Consider the following 15354-nt stretch of genomic DNA (forward strand, 5'->3'; position numbering starts at 1 on the left):
GAAGAATAGCTAAGTATCCAAAATTCATCTAAAATCATAATGAAGTAAGGTGCACTTGTACCTTTAGGATTTGATATTTCATCAATGTAACTAAGTCAACATGTAGGGTATAAGTCAATAGGCAGCAAGTCATTCACAGGGAGTACACACACCAAATTCTGCCAACCATAAATTCAAGCTCACAGAAAGGGCTCACAGAAAGTTACATACTTACATGAGAAATTGCAGTGACTCCAGACGGACCAGTCACATGTTTAAAATTGCTCATGTACAGACATGTTTGCAGGCTTAGGGAACCAAACAGTTTTCCTAGAAAAATCTAGAGGCATCCCATGCTGTCCCCACCATGAACTATCCCATGTAGTCTATGGTTATGATGGGAATAGACTGCTTAAATCTTAATGTTGCCTGGCCCATGTCTGTATCTCCTCAGCAGGAAAATAATTACCTCCCCAAACCATGAAGACTCAAACTTGCTTGAAAGAAAATCTATGTTAAAGGAACACAGTCAGACTCATGATAGTCAATCAGATCCTAGCCTTTCCCCTTTACAGTGGCCTAAGGAACAGATTTTCTAAATTTTTCAACACCGACAATGGAGCCCAAATTCTTTAAAAAATTCATCTCCCATTTACACACCTAAGCCAGTGCACAGACTCACCAGCTGGGGAAAGAAAATAGGAAGATTCAAAGGCCAAACTATAGGTCACTTTACCCTTTTTTCCTTAGAGTTGCCTTTATTTCCAAAAACAAAATTCAAAAGCACAACAAATTAGCAACACTGGAAAATAACCACTGGGAGCTTTCCAACTACAGCTAGCTGAGAGAAGAGAGAACATAAACGACCCCAATGATAACCACCTTTGAACCCACTTCCACTTTCCACCCAAATCAGTCATGTTATAGGGAGGAATCTATTAACCCCTTACATTTTGAAGGGACTTTACACCTTGTCACAGAACCTCAACGAAGCGGTGGATTTTCCCAGCAGCTTCCACAGAGAACAGCGGGAGCCATCAGATTCCGAGTTCTTTTGAAAATCTGGCCTTAATGATACCTAGAGAGTCTTTTGTGCAGAGGTTAATTTTTCCCCTTATTTTGGTTTTTTCAGCCCATGGGATCGGAGCGGATGGAAATGCGCAAACGGCAGATGTCTGTGGCCCAGGAGACACCAAGTTCCACACAGGCACAGCATGGCATTGGGAATCGAGCTTCCAATGCCTGCTGCTTTTGTTGGTGCTGTTGTTGCAGCTGCTCATGGTATGTCTTTTGGTGTCTCAACTCAAACTTACAGGGGTGAGTGATCAGGACAACATAAACAGCACAGCACTTGGGGTAATAATACAAGTCTAGAACAATAGGAAAAAGATGGCTTTGTTGCAATTCTGAATACAGTTTTCAGCTCCAATTCTTGTGGGTTTTCCATTGAAATAATTAAGGATGTAAAAAAAGCATCAGCTGTGTGTGTGTGTGTGTGACGGGAGGGCCTAAGATGGGACTTTAAATAAAAAGGTATATAATTCTTTTCTTAGCACTGCTTTAGGCTGCATGCACATCCTGGGAACAATTTCCTTGTTACTAAAGCACCACTCATGTGCCTGATGTTGTACAAGACAGAACAGTCCAGTCCCAGCACCAAAAAAGATTACGTTCTAAGGTCTTGCCCTTGTCTACACCAATGGAAAAAGTCAATCTAAGCTACGCAATTTGAGTTACGTGAATAGAAGAACTCAAATCAACGTAGCTGAGGTCTACTAACTGCAGGGTCCACACTACGCAATATCGATGGGAGACACTCTTCCGTCAACTCCCCTTATTCTTCTCGATACAGTGGAGTACAGGAGTTGATGGGAGAGCGATCGGTGTTATATTTAGCGGGTCTTCACTAGACCTGCTAAATCGACTGCCAATGCATCAATCGCCGCTCGTCGATCCCCCGGTAAGTGTAGACAAGCCCTAAATAAGAAAGACACACTGGGAGGCACAGAAGAGGGACCGACGAGCATTTAAAAATTATTATTGCTAAGTCACGTCTTCTGGGCACTGCAGAAAAAGTGAGTCTTTAGGAGGGATTTGGACTGGAACAAAACGAAGAGGACATTGATTTTTCAGAGGTACTAAGCACCTGCAGTTCCTGGTTAGTCTATGGATCAACTTCAGGCATCCAAGTCTGAAAATACTGGCCTCTATGCATGAGGAGCTATACTGAAAAGGCTTGGAGATGGTTGTGGGAAAAATGGAACATTTAGGTTGGCATCACTGGTGAAGCAAGAAGATTCCTAAGGTTGCTGGAAGAATTTTTCTGTTGACTTAGCTACCATCTCTTGGAAAGGTGGATTAACTATATCAATGGAAAAACCTCTTCCATCCATGTAGGAAGTGCCTACGCTGCGGCATTACAGTGCCACAGCTGCACCACCATAGGTAGGGCCCTACCAAATTCATGGTCCATTTTGGTCAATTTCATGGTCATAGGATTTTAAAAATAATAAATTTCACGATTTCACCTATTTAAATCTAAAATTTCACGGTGTTGTAGTTGTAGGGGTCCTGACCAAAAAAGGAGTTGGGGGGGGGGGTGTCACAAGATAATTGTAGGGGGTGTTGCAGAACTGCTACCCTTACTTCTGCGCTGTTGCTGGTAGTGGCCCTGCCTTCAGAGCTGGGCAGCTGAAAAGCGGCAGCTGCTGGCTGGGATCCCAGCTCTGAAGGCAGAACTGCCACCACCAGCAGCGCAGAAGTAAGGATGGCATGGTGTGGTATTGCCACCCTTATTTCTGTGCTGCTGCCCGCAGAGCTGGACCCTCAGTCAGCAGCCGCCACTCTCCAGCCACCCAGTTCTGAAGGCAGCAGCACAGAAGTAAGGGTGGAATGGTATTTATTTCTGGGCTGCTGCTGGTGGGGCAGTGCCTTCAGAGCTGGGTGCCTGGCCAACAGCCGACACTCTGTGGCAGCCCACCTCTGAAGGCAGCACAGAAGGATGGTAACACTGGGACCCCTCTAAAATAACCATCCAACCCCCTTGCAACTCCCATTTGGGTCAGGACCCCCAATTTGAGAATCGCTGATTTCCCCCATGAAATCTGTATGGTATAGGATAAAAGCACTCAAAAGACCAGATTTCACAGGAGGAGACCAGATTTCATGGTCCGTGACACATTTTTCATGGCCATAAATTTAGTAGGGACCTATCCATAGGGTATGTGTACACCCTAAGAGATGCTTTAGCTCCAACAGATGTTATGATCTTGATAGAGAAATTACTGGCTGGGTTCTATGGCCTATGTTATACTGGAGTCAGACTAAATCTATAAATTTTGGCGCAGTAAGGCAAATTTAAATGAAATTAGTCTGCAATGTTAAGTTCCTAATTTTGCTTCCTTGCATTAAAAATCCATTCTCACTCAAATGTAGAAAAACATGTCTCAGGCATGGAAGTATTATTATCCCAATTTTACGACAGAGAAACTGAGACACAGAGACATTGAGTGACATGGCCAGTGTCACACAAAGCAAGTTAGGATAGAGGTAGGAATTTAGAACCCAGATCTCCTGGCTCCTGATTTTGTGCTTTAACCTCGAGAAACAAAAAAGGAAATTGTTCATAAGGAGTAGAGATAGATGTGAATTAGTGCAGAGTCTCTTTCTATGAGAATGATTATGGCCATGTTTAGTAGTATCGTAAAGATTGAGATTCTGGCAACTGCAGAAAGCTTTTTAAACAACCAGATCTTTATATGCTTTGCCCATGAAAGGCATTACATACTAATGCTAAACAACAGTAATAACCAACTGCAGGTAGTTGTAACATTGGGCTACTTTCACCCATGGCTTTGGTGGATTGCTAGGAATGGCCAAATTAAAATTATTCCTCTAGAATAGAGCGGACAGAAAGAGGTGCAATGAAAGAGTGTAAGGTGGGTTCAAATCTGTCAGTCAATGAGGTTCTTATTTACTATGAGAAATCTCATTGGCTGTTAGTGACCTGACAGAATATCCAGCTTTGCATTTAAGATCCAGGCCCACTAAAATAGAATAACTATATAGAGAGGATCACTACAGAGCTTTGGGACATTTGGTTCCTGGAAGATGTCATAAGAATAGGTTAAAAATTAACTTGTACAGGGACGGTTCCTGCAAGATGGAGAACTCCCAGTGGGAGTTGAGGGCATTCAGCACCTAGCAGGCAGAAGACAGTACTACCTATATTTAGTTTTTCTCTCACTACAGGCTTTTGCTTTCTTGACTAAATATGAGGTTGCCATCCCCTTATTTATTCCAGGAATTCATATTTTAGTAGCGTGTCAGTCTTATCACAAACTAAGATAGCCATCCCTTTTCCTTAATAAGTCACTTGTCACATTATAGTGGTATCTTACGGTACCTTTAGTGATGAGAATTGTTTTTCCTGAGTGAATCTGCAACACTGTACCAAGTCGATGGAACTGCATGTGGCCATGACCCCACTCCACCCATTCACTTTTAAGATCCACTATTTGTGGACAGAATAAATCTCTCTTGCTGTTCAGATTTGCAAGACTGAAGACTTTGTCCTTGAAGCTTCTTTACCTCACATTCAGATAAAAGTAGGCAAACTTCTGGGTCCAAAAATAAAGTGGCCAACCTGTATATGAAATGGTTACTTACTGCAACTGTGATTCTTTGAGATGTGATGCAGACGTATATTCCACTTAGGTGTGTGCATGCTCGGATAATTTTGCCTAGCAGTACCCATAGAGAAGCGATGCTTGTGCCTCATGGCCATAGCCCCTCCCTTAGCTATATGAGGTGGCACAGCCCCCCCCCCCCTCAGTTTCTTCACTTCAAATGCCCAGAGCCTAGACTCTGATGCAGAGGGCATGGAGGGTGGGTCATGGAATACACATCTGCACCACATCTTGAAGAACCATAGTTACAGTAGGTAGCCATTTCTTCTTTGAGTAGATGCAGCTGTGTATTTCACTTAGATGACTCACAGGCAGAACCCTGGGAGGCTGGGCTCAGTCTACCTAAACAAGGCTTGCAAGACCTCCCTACCAAAACCTGCATCTACTCTGGAAGATGTGGTGATGACATAACGGTTCATAAATGTATGTATGGACAACCATATGACAGCCCTGTCCAATATTGAGATGTCACTCAGGAACACTATTGACGTAGCTTGTGCTCTCTTAGAATGAGCTCATACCTACTGAGGAGGCATAGCTGAAGTTTTTTCATATGCAGTCATGGTACAGGATCTTATCCATTTAAAGAGTCTGTGAAGAGACTGCTTGCTTCTTCATATGATTTGCATATGCACAAACAGGCAAGGCAAAGCCCGAAACAGCTTAGTCCTATCCAGATAGAAGGCTTGACATTGCTTGACATCTAATGAGATGAATGTGGCTTAGGAAATAACAGGTAAACATACTGCCTGGTTCAAATGAAACTGAGACACCACTTTAAACAAAAATTTTGAGTGTGATCATAAAGTCACTTTGTCTTCAGACAATTGTGTACAAGGAGGCTCCGCCATCAGAGCCTGCAACTCTTACACTCTTCTTGCAGATGTTATTACTCCGCTTTCCACAACAGTGGAAAGGGACCCAATGCCAGAGGCTCAAATGGAGGTCCCATTAAAGCTGCTAGGACTGTGTTAAGGTCCCACAGAGGAACCAGCTGTCAGACTGGAGGATCTTGCTACCATGGCAATGGAAAAGACAGATCTTCCCTGAATGCTCTAGCATGTTGATATGCTGTGAGCACTCCTGCTCTGACCACAGACCTTCAACTTTCAGCAACCCCACATGTGCCCCCCAATCCATCAGAGAAGCATCAATGACAAGAGACCTGGTTAGTAAGGACTGGACACCCTGGCAAACCTTCTCTGAACACATCCACCACTGCAAGGAGTCCAGGACCAGTTGAGAAAGATGGGGGTAAAGAGTCGGATGGTAAATAGTCCCAAGTCACATTTGGAGAGGGTGAAGGTGCAACCTTGCAAACTGGACCATCTGCATGCAAGTGGACATGTGGCCCAAGAGCCTCAGGCACATCTAAACTGCCATGGAAAGCTGAGACTGGAGACTGAGGTAAAGATGGTGAATTACCTGAAAATGGCCAGTTGGCAGAAACATTCTCAAACTCATAGAGTGTACTAGGGCCCCAGTGAACTCTATTTTCTGAGTGGGAACCATATTTGACTTCCCAGTGTTTAGAATGACACCCAGATGCAGGGCCGGCACCAGCAGAGGAAGCACGTGCCTGGGCGCGGTATTCCGGCCATTCTTGGGGTGGCACAGTCTGAGAAGCTTTTTTTTTTGCTTGGGGCGGCAAAAATGGTAGAGCCGTCCCTGTCCAGACGGCTGATGAAGTGCAGTGTAATGTCGAAGTGAGAAAGAACTTCCTCTCTGGACCTGTCCCTCAGTAACCAGTCATGCAGGTATGAGAAGATGTGGATTTCTCTCTTTCTGAGCTGTCCAAATGCATGGTCATAAGAGAATCCAAATGGAAGCATCATATACTGAAAATGGTGCTCTGCTATGACAAATAGAAGGAATTTTCTGTGACCTGGCAAAATCACCATATGAAAGTAGGCATCCTGAAGGTCCAGAGCAACAAACCAATCATTCTGAGACAATACGGGAAGGATAGTAAATAGAGTGACCATTTTGAACCTCATACATCTGATATTTTTGTTGACACTGAAGGTTGATAATGGGTCTTAACCCTCCCCCTTGATTTGGGCACCAGAAATTATCAGGAATAGCACCTATGACTCCAGTGTTCTAGCAGAACTCCTCCCCCGCTCCCAAAACCAGTGGACCGCAAACCTGCTTGAGGAACAATACCTTGTGAGAAGGGTCCCTGAAGAGGGGCGGGAACGGATGGCGGGGAACTGGATTGCATAGCCTAATCTGACAGTGCTTAGGACCCAGCTGCCATGATCAAGCTCCAAGCATAGTAGAAATGGGTCACCCTGTCCCCAAATGGAGGGAACGGGGAGAACGGAGCAATGACTGGAACACTGCTCTGAACCAAGGAGTCAAAATAGGTACTTGGGGGACATTTGTGGACTGACCAAATCCCAGACCTGACTTTCTCCTCCTATGGGATCTATGCCCTTTTCTGGGATAGTTCCACTGTCTTGGGGGGGGGGAAGGAAAAGCTGCCCAAATGTGCGCCGGGGACAATACTGCTGCTGCTACTGTTGATCACCATAGTGGTACCTCTGCACTGCTGATGTATACACCCCAAGGACTAGAAGGTAGTCTTAGAGCCCTTGAAGGAGTTCAGAGTCTCATCCATCTTGGCTGAAAACAGTGCTTGGTCATCGAAGGGCAAATTCTCTATGGCCTGTTGCACATGGGGAACAATGCCTGAATTCTGCAGCCAGGAAATCCTTCTCATGGTCATCACCGAGGCCATCACTCGGGCCAAAAGTATCTGCAATGTCCAGCATGGATTGCAACAAAGTCTTAGCCACCAAGCAGCCTTTGGTGACAAATGACTGAAATTCCTCAGTCATGGCTTTGTGCAGCTGGTCTGCAAACTTAGACATAGCCACCCAGTTCACAAAGTTGTACTGGGACAACAATGTCTGCTGGTTAGCAATCCGCAAGGAAGAGGAGGTGTAAATATTCTTGCCCATCAGGTCCACTCATTCAGAGTCCTTATCCTTGGGAGGGGTCTTAAAGCTGCTCTGCTGGGCTGTTATTCACCACGGTTACGACCCCAGAATCTGGGGACGGATGTGAGTAAAAACTTTCACACCCCTGCACCGGAATGAAGTAGCGTTTCTCCATGTGCTTTGCTGCAGGTAGTGCCAAAGCTGGTGTGCTCCAGAGGACCTTAGCAGGTCTGCAAGGACTGCATCATTAATAGGGAGGGCTACTCTCCCAGGGAAAGATGGCTGCAGGATATCCACTAACCTGTTCTCCTGCAGGAACTCGACTTGAATTCCAGGGATGCAACCAAGTGGTGCCAAAGATGGTCCTGATGCCAGGGAGGTCCATTGTGCTGAGCTCAGCAACAGCCCCACTTCCACTGACTGTGAAAGGGAAACAGCAGGGTATGGTGCAGACAGTCCCACATGGTCAACAGCCTGCCCAGACAATGGAGCTATAAAGGATGCAGCCTTGGCAAAGTCCTGGACTAAGGGCAAGGTTAGGACAGAAAGGTAGAGGTCTGTTGCTGGCTGCTATGCCGCTGATGCAGAAACACTCAGTGCCGGCATTGCCCTTGTTGGTCCTGGACTCAGTGGATGCCCCAGGGCTGGAACCAGAGTCAACAATATGGTGTCTTTGACCTCCTTGCACAGAGCAGTTGGGGAGCGGTTGATAGGACTGCTCTGTCCCATGCACCAGCATTCGACCCATGCTGATCTGTGCTCCTTCTGGAGGAGGGAGATAAGTCCCCATGTGACCTGAAGTGGCTTCAGTCGGTCCTATGAAACCTTTTCCTCAGAGCACTTGACAGGGAACAACTCCATCTTTTCGGACGAGTTGCCAGATCCAGGACACAAAATGGTAGCTCTCTCAGAACTCAAGGGTGACCTCCAATTTGACATGGGCCTCAGTGCCAAAGGAGGCCGCATGGTCTGTTCAAGCAACTGCTGCTTCAGACGAAGATCCCTCACCACCCAAGTCCATTTGGTGAATAATCTGCAAATCGACCACCACTCCTTGATGTGGGCTTCACCTAGGCACAACAAGCACCATGTTGGGGGATCATTATTGGCGATCGCTCCCGCACATGACAGAATGTTTAAACCCTGGTGAGGGCATCACAAGGGAAATATTTAAACTACAGCTAACTAACACTAAATCTAATTAACATTGCCGTAAGGGTACTAATTAACTATATACAACTAGAAAAGTCACTAAAAATAAAGGGATTGTGAGGTGAAAACCACACAGAACTCTGACTCCAGCCCTGGGCAGTAAGAAGAAACTGAGGGGGGGGGGTCAAGGCAGTGCCACCTCATATAGAAGGGGCTATAGCCACGAGGCGCAAGCACCGCTTCACTACAGGTACTGGTAGACAAAATGCTCTGGCTCCGGTGTTCTGGACACACACACACACACCCTTAAGTGGAATACACGGTTGCATCTACTGTAAGAAGTAATTCTCTGTTGCCCCAGTTTACCTCAACCTACAAAAGAACTTTGGTGCATGTATAAAGCAGTAACTGAGCAACTCCAATTATTATAAATGGGAATTGTGCTGTTAACATTTTATATGTCAGACTGAGAAAATATCCTATAAAAATCATTTTTTGTGCTTGCACAGCACCTGACTTCAGAACATAAGCATACTGGCTATCAAATTAATCACCCTGCAATCAACAAAAAGAAGTCCCGCAATTATGTCAATAGTTATCAGATAATATGGAAATATTTTAAGACTTACTTTTTATATTGAATGTTTTTTAAACGTTTACACTGTGGTAGTGCCTAGAGGCCAACCAGGTTGGGGTTCCATTGTGCATGGTCCTGCATAGCATAGTATAATAAATGACAGCAAAAGGAACACATTTTGGGTATGTCTACACTGGCAAGTTTCTATGCAACAAGTTATACCACTTTTATTAAAGCGCTGGAATTAAACCGCTGTTGCGTGTCCACACTGTGCTCCTTGAGATGGTGGAGCACATCCACATTAGCAGTTCTTGCAATGGCAAAGAGAGCAGTGCATTGTGGTAGCTATCCCACTGTGCAACTGGCCGCAGGGTGCTTTGGAAAGGGTTTGCAATGCCTCATGGGGCAGGCACAGCATCACATAATGCAGGTTTCCCAATCCCATTATTCCATGGGCATCCTACTACATTGCCAGCTGCTTTTCAACTGAAGGGCAGGGGGCAGAATGTGTGACAGGAGAGTGTGTGTGTATGGTGCGGGGAAGAGAGACAGTGTGTTTTAGGGGACAGAGTATGTCAGAATGCTGTCTTGTAAGACAGACAGCAACAGGAAGCAACCAGTCCTGAGACAGGGGGTGGGGGAAACCCCAACATCAGTCCTTGCCCAGGGCTGGCTCCAGGGTCCTTTGCTCCGAGAGGGAGCGAGGGACCCGCTGCTGAATTGCCGCCAAAGAGCCGGACGTGCCGCCCCTCTCCATTGGCCGCCCCAAGCACCTGCTTGCTGGGCTGGTGGCTGGAGTCAGCCCTGCCTCCCTCCCCAGCTCTCTGCCCAGCAATCAATCTCTCTCTCTCTCTCTCTCACACACACACACACACCACCCCCCTCCGTGTTCAATTAATGGTTTGCTTTCTGTCCCGGAGCAGATCAGCACAGCACACAAGGGCTGTCAGAAACAGAGCTTTGAAAGGGGAGGGGTACATGCCTTCAGGGCAGCCAGTCGAGTTCACAACAATGAGCAGAGCAGCCACTTGAGGGATTATGGGACACTTCGGGAGCTAACTGATTGCTTTCTGTGCTGTAATTTGTTTACCCTGCCAATGCAGCGCTGGAGCCTCTGCACTGTAAGGCTCACGACTCTTGTCGAGGTGGGTTTTTTGGAATGCTGCAGCTGAGGAGTTTCTGCGCACAAAGTGGCTTGGCATTGTGTACACCTCAGGAGTTACACCACAGAAAGCTGCTTGACTGCGCAGTAACTTGCCAGTGTAGACAATTTCACAAGAAAGGACTGATTGAAAGACATTTAGATCTGGTCCTAAGAAAACACCACCAACCGAATAATTTCCACACCCCAGTGAGTAACTGAGCCTCCAAGTTCCAGTGTATTGACAACTGTGTAACACTGGTAAGATCAAAGAGTCAAGGATGGTTTTAGCCCATAGGTGTATACATATAAGATACACCCATATCTATGGATTGCCCAAGAAAAGGAAATAAAAGCACTTCATGTACACTGACTTAATAGATTAATATAAACTTCACTTTCCACTATTTCCTTTGAATTGTTGATAACTACTCCTCCGCTCTTTTATCTTATACTCTCTGTCAGGCACAGAAAAAGCAGCATAAATGTTGAAATGGTACAAAGCAAGCTATTTACTCAATGGGGTGTTGAAATTACTCAATTTTGATGGCGCTTAAAATTCCTGTTGCCATTTAAGAATAGCCTGGGAACTGGGTGCAGGCTACAAACAAAGCAGCTTTTCTCTGCCTTAAAATCACTTGTAATTTTCTGAGAACAACTGTTTTATAGTAGCAAGGAATGCGAAACAAACTGCAATTAAATGTTCTATTTATAATCCCTATTCACAGAATGTCTTTCCTCAAAATAGCTCAAGTGCTTTCCACTGAAAAATTATGAATAGAAACAAAAATAACAGTCCACATGAGTCATGTGGCTGAGAAGCAGAGACTTCACTATTCACAGCCCTTTCAATACTAGAATTAGAATGAACCATTATGGGACTAGGAAATGAGTCCCAATGCCTGGATGCCCAAAGTCTGTGCTGCAGTTACAACTTAAGTCACATACTTGTTATCCTTTTGGAGCCCGAGATAGATGTAGCTATGTAAATAGTTTGTTCTCTCTGCTCTGCACTTTTACACTTTTAGGGAGTCTTCTTCTCTGCAGGAGTAGCTACCAGTTTGTAAGGCACAGTAAATATTGCGTATTCCAAAGGAGGCAGAATGCTATCCTATGGAGACATTTGTTCTTTTGTCTCCTTCAGTCTAAAATATGTCATGCAGAAGCATATTCTTGCTGTTTATGGAAAACACAACTTTAAAAACAAACAAACCAGGATCAATGGTCACTATTAGGTCCTTCCCTCCCTCCCCCCTTTAAATCATGAGACCCAGGGGATAAGGTGATATTATAGTTCTTTTACAATTATGCTACTTCTCCCTTTACAGAGAAAGGGAATTAAGGTAGCTCAGTGATTTGAAGGCATTACATAAAATGAGCTGCAGTGAGTAGTGTGACCCCCGTACTCGACTTAGTTCCAGCAAAGGTTCTCCATCTTTCCACTGTGTGGACTACTTTGTAGGAGACAACGCATCTCTCCTCCTTCCCAATCTTCAACTGCACTGCTCGGTCCTTAACATTTTTAAATTCTACAGACCTGCGTGGAGGTCTCCGCAGACTATAGACAAATGCTTGAGGAAGGAAAAGGTTAGAACTAATTCAGGTAGCGAAGTTGGAGGTAAGATATAAGCCATAAGTTTAAAAGGAGGTGAGCAAATGAAATAGGTAAACCTAAGTGATAACCATACCTTTCTTTCATGTAATAATGCTAAAGATAAACCAAGAAATTGATTTCAAATTATTCCCCAGAAATTCTATCAAGCTCCCGGGGTTGTCAAGTGTGGTAAGAGCTTGGAAATCCAGTTACACTATGGATAGTGCCTTATAATTTACTTGGTGCCTTTTTCTCCTGACAAATTCAAAAGTGCTTTACAGAGGGAGAGGGAGAATAAGATCAGTTTATTCCCCTCCCCTATAAGAAAGAATATAGCACCCACTCTGTGAAAGGAAAATACACAAGCTTTGGAAGTTTTAGGTCTAGAAACAAGGATAGGTTCTCTAACTGAAAGCGCTGGGGAATTTAAGTGAGCTAGAAAATTACTACTAATACACTGGAATTTGACCAGGAAGAGGACTTGACACCTGCTTCCATTGAAGAGTGCTGAGAGAGCTTTCAATGAGCCTCGGTAGGGAGACTTTGGCATGTATGTAAGCCTCATATTAATCCTGCAAATACTGAGTTTAATGCTTATTACCATGAACAGTCCCAGTTACAATGCTGGCCACACTATGTCAAGATATATACTATTAAGCATAGTACTTATTACCATAAGTAGCCCCACTCAGAGAGCTAGTCCAGAATGCTAGTGTTTTCTGGATTGCACCATACATTTTGAAGCACATACCAAACTCCCTCTAGATTGCATTGAGAAACTACACTGGATAACCAAATTCTCCTGGCAACTGGAGTAGCTTTGTTAAGGTTGCTGGATTTACACTGATGTAAAACTAGTGCACGAGGAGAATCATGAAATAAAAGGGTACAGGTAATTTCTATCCCTTTTAGGTAAGGTAAACCAAATGTGTGTAAAATATTAAATATCAACAATTTGATGTAGTTTCAAGCTCTTCCTTATATAAACTTGACTGAGTTATCTGTTTGCTACCTTGCAGTCTTACTGTTAGGAATCAAGATGAAGAGAGAGCAAGGAGGACATCCCATGAACTCAGAGCAGAGAGTATTCCAAACTGTGAGGAGAGGTATCCTTTCTTTCTTTGAGCATTTATATATATATATATATAAAACAGCTAAATCTGCAAGGCAAATGGTTTGAAATGCACAAATTACTCCCCTGCTGCCATCCATGCACCATCTATTTAAATTCAATTCTCAGCCATCTCTAGCTGAATGTTACTAACATTCCCACTCGAACCTTTCATTAATTCATAGCCTGATCCAAAGCCCATACTTAAAAAAAATTCTATATTGGGATAGCTTACACTGTACGGTGGTACAATAGCAACATTGGGAGATTCCGTCTTTACTTTCTCCTACAAGTCTAATTTTTTCCTCCCTCATTTCCATAACTTTTGTGAAAAACTTAACCAATCCAACTGGTAGTGCCCAGCTTTCAATAAGGAATAATAAACAAGGGAGAACATAGATCCTATCATTAGTCAGGCAACTAATTAACTTTTGCTATCCTTTCCTGGGTGCTCAGATGCTATGATGGGGGCCTATACAAACCAAGATAGGAGTATAGCTTTTGCGGTAACAGCTATAAACATATTAATATCTTGGCCTTCACTGTACACATATTTATACCGTAATGGCGACACTGACTAACCAAAAAGACAACTGTGCATCTGAAGCCTAGAAAACATGTTCAGGGGTTGCATAAAGTTTTTTTGTTGTACATTAACTTCAGGTATTGCTTTAAAATAAAGCTAGTGTACGTCATCGGAACATTTGATCACATTTTATCTGCCACAATCCTCTGAACCCTAAGTTTACTAGAGCTTCACAGCAGGGTGAGAGTATTGAGTATCAGTTAACAGTCCAAACTACCATGCATTAGACTCATGTAAAGCTCACTTTTTTCTTTCAGTGAGAGCAAATGCCTTGTTTAGTGACTGAATTTTGAGTAACTAGCATCAATACCTCCTTTTCTATTCTCTCATTCAAGTCCCACTCCTACTCTTGAAGAAGTAAATGCCTGGGCTCAGTCATTTGACAAGTTAATGATCACTCCAGCGGGCAGAAATGCTTTCCGGGAGTTCCTCCGAACAGAATTCAGTGAAGAGAACATGCTTTTCTGGATGGCCTGTGAGGAGTTAAAGCAGGAATCCAACAAGAGTGTCATAGAAGAAAAAGCAAGGTTAATCTATGAAGATTATATTTCTATCCTTTCTCCAAAAGAGGTGTGTTTCCCTCCACAGGTCATTCTTTAATTCTGCATTGCACAGTGGTGGTTGTAACATGAATAAAGGCAAAGACAGCTAAACCAAGGGATACAGGTCTTATGACGTTCATTGCTAATAATTAGGCTTGGCAGAATTTGATTCTTGTTTGTTTATAACTGAGATAATATCTATTTTAAGCTTAATTTTTATTTACATTTTCACACTTCTGCAATATTATGGGTTTTAAGCATTTTTCAATCTTTATCCATTTACATTTTCACATTTGCAGAAACTTATGTCAGGGTCAGACAATTATTTAATGACAGCAGACCCTGGGGTTCAAAAAGCTAATGCTTTATAATTATTAAAACACACAATGTCAAGATGCATATCAAAATATACAAAGTACATTTCCTTAAATCCAACTAAGTTCTCAAGCAGCATTTTTCCTCACTTTGCCTATCTGTAAATTTTGATCAGATGGAAATTTTGGTTTGTGTAAACAGTGAAATTGATGCTTATCTACATTTACTGATAAAAATCTAATCCTTCCAAGCCTACTAATAATGGAGACTTAGAAAGTGAAGGCATAAGGGTGCCATGGTTGAAACTATCCTCCATCTTCCCAGTTAACAGACAAAGCAGCAGATGTGGTACTATAAAGCACTGATTTTAGACACCTGTAATTTCTAGGCATAACAGGGCAAAGAGCATTGTCCTCGCTTAAATAACCAAACAAGCTAGGTTTTTTTCTTAGCAGTTAAAAATGAAATGGGAGATCTTAACATGTTTAAAACCTTTAACTGTAAAATTTAAAGGAATTGCTCAAATATAATCTGTTTTGAAAACTCCTGCTATACAGCAAAAGTTAACCATAAATAAAAGTTTATCTTAAAATTAGCAGATATACAAAGCTATCTACCAGTCTGATATTGGCAAATATTTTATACACTGAACATTACACTACAACAAGGTTGAGTTTGTTTAGTTGGTTTCTCGTTCTGAAGAACTATAAACTCAAATATCAGT

At 43.3% G+C, this 15354-nt stretch overlaps 1 protein-coding gene across 2 annotated transcripts in view; it reads left to right on the top strand.

Moving 5' to 3' along the window:
* Nucleotides 1-15354, top strand: part of RGS20 (regulator of G protein signaling 20) — a 45699-nt gene that overhangs the window by 24785 nt on the left and 5560 nt on the right. For both annotated transcript variants that reach the window (XM_005301206.4, XM_065585556.1), the window contains exons 2-4: nt 1112-1260; nt 13096-13182; nt 14109-14343. In XM_005301206.4, the coding sequence (XP_005301263.2) occupies nt 1112-1260; nt 13096-13182; nt 14109-14343 (471 nt within the window). The remainder of the gene's footprint in view (nt 1-1111; nt 1261-13095; nt 13183-14108; nt 14344-15354) is intronic.

The sequence above is a fragment of the Chrysemys picta genome, chromosome 2, assembly GCF_011386835.1.
Source record: "Chrysemys picta bellii isolate R12L10 chromosome 2, ASM1138683v2, whole genome shotgun sequence".
NCBI classification, from domain to species: domain Eukaryota; kingdom Metazoa; phylum Chordata; order Testudines; family Emydidae; genus Chrysemys; species Chrysemys picta.